At 45.2% G+C, this 7,060-nt stretch overlaps 1 protein-coding gene across 1 annotated transcript in view; it reads right to left on the bottom strand.

Annotated features, from left to right (window-relative positions):
• The window catches only part of USP12 (ubiquitin specific peptidase 12), a 22,798-nt gene that overhangs the window by 3,008 nt on the left and 12,730 nt on the right, over window positions 1-7,060 (bottom strand). The window contains exon 2 of the mRNA XM_011360210.2: window positions 1,822-2,051. Coding sequence (XP_011358512.1) covers window positions 1,822-2,034 — 213 coding nt within the window. The 5' untranslated portion in view covers window positions 2,035-2,051. The remainder of the gene's footprint in view (window positions 1-1,821; window positions 2,052-7,060) is intronic.

Raw genomic sequence — 7,060 nt, 5'->3', positions numbered from 1 at the left:
ACAGTCAACAGATGACTCATTGCTGTGGGTATGGTTTCTATTTCAAGTCCCCTAATCTTTTTATTCATGGTTGACCCAAAAGGATCACCATTCACTTAAGACGGATGGACGGATGGACGGACGGAAGGAAGGAAAAAGAGAGAGAGACAGACAGAGACAGAATGCGAGCAAGAGGGAGGGAAGAAGGAAGAAAAAGAAAAAGAAAAACACACACTGCCATTCACATGAGCACACGCGAAAAGAAATATTTAGGTAAAAATCTAACGAAACACTCGCCAGCTCGATACGAGGAAGACGTAAAACTCTAATGAAGATGTAATCAAACTCAGTCCATGTACGAGGATACGAGGACTCGGCACCGTACGGACGTCAGGTCCCCCCGACCGGACCTACGGGTTTGATGTGACCCCAGCCAAAATCACAGCATGTTATGCTGGGGATAATAGATCGGTTTCTAAAGTTTACACGGAGAGGCAAAAACCCAAAATACCCAACACAATACTAAAGAGCAGTCTGAGGACTGAAACTACCTAATTTCAAGACTTCCTAAGAAGCTATGGCAACCAAAACAGTTCAGTACTGGAAAAGAACAGACAAATACATCAATGGAATAGAACTGAGAGCCTAGAAATAGACTCACGCTAATACACTTAGTTAACTTATCTTTGACAAAGGAGCAAAGGCAATTCAGTAAGAAAGGATAGTCCTTCAACAAATGGTATTGGAACAATTGGACATTCACATGCAAAAAAAAAAAAAAGGAATCTAGACAGAGACCTTATATCTTTCACAAAAATTAAGTCAAGATAATTTATAGTCCTACATATAAAATGCAATCTAGAAAACTCCTAGATTAACAGAGGAGAAAATCTAGATGACCTTGGGTTTGGTGATGGCTTTTTAGATCCAACACCAAAAGCATTTAAAAAACTCCAATAGTGCTTGCATAAAGGAAAAAAATGAAGTTTATTAAAATTAAAATCTTAAAACTGAAACATTAAAAACTTCTGATCTGCCAAAGACACTGTTGAGAATGAAAAGACAGACCACAGACTTGGAGGAAATATTTGCGAAAGACGTATCTAATAAAGGCGTGGTATCCACAATATATAAAGAACTCTGAAAATTCAACAAGAGGGAGAAAAAAAAAAACAGTTTTAAAGATGGAAGAAAGACCTGTACAGACACCTCACCAAAGAAGATAAACAGATGGCAAATAAGCATTTGAAAAGACGCTCCACAGACGTGTCATTAGGGGATCGCAAGTTAAAGCAACAAGACACCACTCGCACGCCATCACGATCGCTGAAATCCAAAACACTGACAACACAGAACGCCGGCAAAGACGCCGCGACGGGGACGCTCGGGCCGCGGGACGGCACGGCGACCGCGGGAGACAGCGTGGCAGCTTCTCACAAAACCAAAACTGCTCCCACCGCGCGATCCGGCAATCGCACGACTTAGCACTGAGCCGAAAACTTACGTCGCGACCAACACGCGAACGTGTACGGCAGCTTCCTTCATAACCATCAAACCTCGGCTACAATCTAGATGTCCTTCAGTAAGTCAACGAATAAACTGTGGTCCACGCGTCCAACGGAATCGCTCAAGCTGCAACGAGTACTCCGTCACCGCAGGGAGTCACCTGAGCATCACCACCAAAACGTGTAGAGAGAGTCCTTTCGACTGACAGGTACATTTTTAACATTCATCCTCCACCTAAGAATGAAACTTTCGGGTACGTCTCTCACGCTGATCTGTCACACTCAAAGAGCTGCTATGATGAAGAATTTTCTATACGACATGTCGTGACACACTTACAGTTTCACAAGTAAGACATCTGGTTTCATTAGTTAATGTTCCCTGAAAAATCTCATGCACCCACGTCGGGTCCGGTGCGCCGCCGCTGCCTTCTCCATCGATGCTGCCGTTGGGCAGGCGGCCGTTCTGTTTCTCCTGCTTCCTCTCTTCTTGTAAAATATCAGCAATTGTGTTTAGTAGGTAATTTAAGAACTCATGGGCATCTTGCTGCATGTAGTTGTCAAAAAGCTCTAAAAATAAAAGAGATGTTAGAGAATTATTTCGGAATTGATAACTTCATTCAAAAACTAAATTGAAAAAAGAGCATCTAGTCATTCGTCTGAACTAAGTACGAATGTCTGGTGGTGTTAGTAATATACAAGAAATAAGTGTCTTTCGCGTCTAAAAATTACGGCTGAATTTGAGGAAATAAAGTTAAGATGAATGAGAATCTTTTTTTAAAAAAAATAATACTACTGATTGATCCACGAGCAAAGGACCAAACCTAGCTTCACACATTTACATAATGTATTGGGAAGACAAGAAACAAATGTTTTTTTATTAGCTCATCTAATCTATTATTCCACAAATATTACAACATGGCAAGTTTCAAAGCAGAAGCTGGACAGCCTCTCGCCAGTGTCAAGCCAAATGCATGAGAACCGCACAGAAAGTCTGTCATGTCACGAACGACTCGGCCATACGTCCCAGAGATTCTGACTTCGTGAGTCACAGGTGAGACCTGTAACCAGGGACTTCTCAGAGCTCCTCTGATGTGCATTCGGGTTTAAGAAATAAACGATCTCAGAAATTATTTAATCCAGGTCATCTCTAAGGCCCCTTCCAAACCTAAGGTGTTATAACTCCAGGAAATGCAAATGAATGACACTGGAACAGTGACCATCGCTAACGAGTGTTTCGCCCTGTGCCCACCATCACACACCCCTCAAACGGGAGAACGGAGACTTCAGAGGCAGAAATCTCATTTGAGCTTAACAGCGCCGTGATATTGTCATTGTACACACGAGGAAATGGGATCAGAGAGGGTAAAGTCACGCTGCCAGGAAACGGCCCGGGCAGGACCCCGACCCGGCGGTCGACCGTGCTGGGCCACGGTCTCATGGTGTGAGCTACGCACACGACAGTACCTTCATCTTGGTCACAAGGACTCACTGAGGAATGTCTCCTTCAGATCCTCGATGCGCACTCAGTAAATTCCAGAAAGTTTACAGCTTACAGTTTTTAAGTGAAAGAATACAAATTTAGAAGAGAATTTACAGAAAGTCTAAGATGAAAGGAATAAAAAAATTACATTGTAGATGAGCTACACATAGGACTGCGTCAAAGTTCTACGCACAAGAAATCATTTAAAAGTTACAAGGAAAAAGTAAAACCTGAAAATTATCAACACCTTCCATATGTAAAGAGCTCGTACAACAGAAAATGCAAAGCGGGCAAAGGACTTAAAACCAACATTTAAAGAAACAAGATTCAAAGGGTTAAAAAACCCGAGGAAACATTCGACCCCATGGTAACCAAAGTCTCGATTTGCCCATCTGTGAAATGGAATCCCATCTTCCTTTGCAAGGTTATTGTGAAATTGAATGGCGGCAAGTGAAAATACTTCTCGGGGAGGTAAGAGAAAATAAAGCACGAGTTGACCTTGGTGTCAAAAAGACGTTCAAACAGTGTCGCAGGTGAGGTGCAGCCGGCTGCCAGGGCGAGGCTGGGTTCGCGCTATGGGCTCATCGTGCAAAGCAGGAGTCGCTGCACGAGCCCTGCCACCGAGACAGCCCGCACCTCTGCAAAACGCCTGGCCCCCCGCTGCGTCTGTCCGAGACCAAGTCAAGTGATGCTTGGAAGCCCAGACGGTTCTGCCACTGGACCGGTCAAGGCCAATGTTGAGATGAGAGAAGTCCACTGCCTTTAACCCTGCCTCGCCATGGGGTCATCCTCCCGTCCCTGAAGCAGCGCCCCGCCCCACCCCTCAGCCCCCGCTCCTGTCCTCTGCTGCTCGCGTTCACTCGCTGTCCCTGGTCCCTTCCTCATCCGGGCACTTTCTCCTTTCCCAGCCCTTTCTGCTGTTCCTCCTAGGAGCCGCTTTCTGTCCTAAACTCCCTGTTTCTTCAGCCTTCGGCATCTTCGAGCTCCCCGCTGCCGCTTTTAACCCATGACACTCTACTCGCACGTAAAAACTCACCCGCAGTCAAAACGGCTCTTAAGATCTGGCCACACCTCCCTTCGCCCTCCTACCCACCCTCTCTCTCCCCCTCCGATGGCCAGACTCACGGTTTCTCTGCCCACCCCGACTCCTGCACTAACCCCGATGCTCTCGGCGTCTAGGCGGCTCCCTTATGTGCACGTGAACCCCTTAAACACAAACAGCGTCCCTCTGTCACCCAGCCTCTCACCCCAGGTCACGTGCCCGCAACCGCCCACCGCAGGAAGTCGCATTAAGGCAAGGACTGGAAGGGGCTCGTGCTCCAGTTGATCGGGGGGCTCGAGGAAAGTGGAAACAAACGGGAAAAGTCACTGAGGGGTCCGAAAGGGAGGGCCGTGGGCGAGTACCAGCGAGAAGATTCTACGACCGCGGCCTAGCTCACTACGCTGGATCTCCATTTACACGATGGCTCAGTGCCACCATCTGAAGCAGGCTCATTTTCCCTGGGAAAAAAAACAATATTTTAGCATATATGCATGTTTTTTTTTTTTTTAAAGAACTGCTTTTTTTCGTGTAAAGCAAAAACTGTGCAAATGTTTCTGTTTCATACAAACTTGAAACATGTTTTTTTGGATGTTCTTTTTAACGGCGAACAATGACTTCATATTCACAGAAATACCTCAACTGACTTGAAAGCACCAGAAATGAGAAGCAAAGTAAACCAGAAAATACTCTTTAAGTATTTTGCTAAAATAGTTAAAATAATATATAGCGTATTTTCTATAAATATAGTATACTGAATGCGCCAGAAGCTTGTACTTCCTGAGAGCAGCCGCTATGGTTTTAAAGACATCGACCACGACCGCATAAACGTCAAAACGACACCAACCAAATGGCCTCCGGACACTCACTGTAAACAGCATCACATTTACTTTTTAAAATCTTGGTTTTCTCATGGTTGCTTTCTCCTCTGCTAATAAGAGCCATAATGGGAAAGGTGGACATTCATTCATTCATTCATTCATTCAACAAATATTTAGCGAGGACCTACTATGTGCCTGGATTATGTGCTGGAGATAGATACAATAGTGAGAAAAAAACAAATCGGTCCCCTCCATTATGAAACTGTCTAGGGGGAGAGACAGACAATTTCATCACTAAAACGCATATGAAACGTCCAAACTCATAGTCCTGATACAGCCACAACATTAATGCAAAGAAAAAAGAAAATATTTATGTTTTATGTTTTTTCAGAATTCCGAAATAACTATAGCTTTCATTACACAAAACGTCTTTCGTGTTCTTTTGGAGAAAAAAGACTGAAGTGAATGTGGAAAATCATTTACTCAAACTGATTTAATAAGTATTCTTTGTGAACAACTAACACTTCCTCCCTTGAGGAAGACCGACGCCTACATGTACATTTACGTTTACGTTTGTGTTTGTGTCTCTCCACAGCACCTGAAACGTCGCTACGTACTACGTACGTGCACACTCCCTGCGAACAAGGACCCTTTCCATGTCACTCACGTCTGTTTCCATGTCACTCCAGCACTTAGAACCGTGCCCACCACAGAGTAGATGGACTTGACACTTTTTGAATGAACGAAGTGAATAAATGAATGAACGAACCGAGAAACAACAGGGGTTGGAACAGCTAAAATAACGTGAGAAGTGTGACTATGGCCCAAAACAATTTGAACTACGCACTTTGCTAAGACGCGGCGAGCGGGCGCGGAGAGCCGCAGATGCTGGCTGATCTGACAGATGCTGGACGAAGGCCACCGAAGGGACCCGCGCTCTGCAGTGGGGCCGACACCAGCTGGCGGATTTAGATCGCCATGTTTTCACTCTTCCACAGTAACAGACAGCCTGGAGGAAGTCAGTCACTTTAACCGCGCGACTTCATTTCTTACCTGGGTCACTGCAACAGTCCCCGCCTGGCCTCCCAGCTGCTACTCCCTCCCGCTGCCCACCAGCCCACCGACTGACAGCCCCACCGAGCGGGAGCCGGAGGGACCCTCCCCTAATGCCGATCAGCCGATCAGAACTTAGCACCCGGCCATCACATCACGACCTTCCACTGACTCCTGTCACTTTCAAAATCAAGCCGAGGCTCCAGGCCCTGCCCTGCTCGCTAACATTATCTTCGCCTCGCTCCCCTCCGGACACACGAATTTTCCTGCGGTCCTTAAAGCACTCAGGGCAACTGCGGTTGGTCCCATCTGCTTGGAACAATGTTGCCTCAGATCTTCAAAGGGCTTGGTTCTCACTTCCAAACTCTGATCTAACGTCACTTACCGACATCCTCACTCCGTCCTCTCTCCCCGATTTATTCTGCATCATGGCCATGACACGTTGTAAGGCGTAACTGTTTACTGTCTGCCTTCCTCACCAGAATGTCAGCTCCCTGAAGGCGGACGCGTTGTCATATTTCTACATCTCTAGTTCTGCACAGTGCCTGGCACGCAGTAGGAACTAAATCTATATCGATTAATCAATTCAAACTTTCAGCTAGTTTCCCGTCATCAGAGACAACGTGTCTGGAGCAAGCGTGAGCGCCCCGCACCGAGGGAGGAGCGTTGTCCCACCGCGCACTTACCCTAGGACCGGGCTGTGCGAGCTAGAACTTTAAAAACAAAAATTCACTGCTGAAATGAAAATAGATGATTTCCAAGGGATAGCAAAATGATTATATAAAGCCATAGTAGTTAAAAACATGGAGCCGAAATCTACTGAGAATATAAAATAGGAAGATTTTAACACAGCATGAGAGGAAACTGATTTAAGAACAGTCTAACAGTGGAAGTTAGTGAAATACTGAAAACATGTTTTCCAGAGATTTAAAAGAAGCTGGCAAACAAAATCTCAGCAGGGAAGTTATGCGACGGATAACCTCTTAAATCCTGCTTGATCTGCATGCTCTTTTCTACGTTGCCGGGAAAAATTCAAAAGCCAAAACTGTATTTCAAAACATACTTACAAATGCTAGCAACATCGAAACAACGAAAACATTTTTCTGTTAAATATTATTTCTGAATTATAGAAAAATGAAACAAAACTTATGAGCAGATGGGTCTGGAATGTTCATTCCGGAAT

The sequence above is a fragment of the Pteropus vampyrus genome, unplaced genomic scaffold (genome assembly GCF_000151845.1).
Source record: "Pteropus vampyrus isolate Shadow unplaced genomic scaffold, Pvam_2.0 Scaffold52, whole genome shotgun sequence".
NCBI classification, from domain to species: Eukaryota; Metazoa; Chordata; class Mammalia; order Chiroptera; family Pteropodidae; genus Pteropus; species Pteropus vampyrus.
This window is presented reverse-complemented; position numbering and strand designations above follow the sequence as displayed.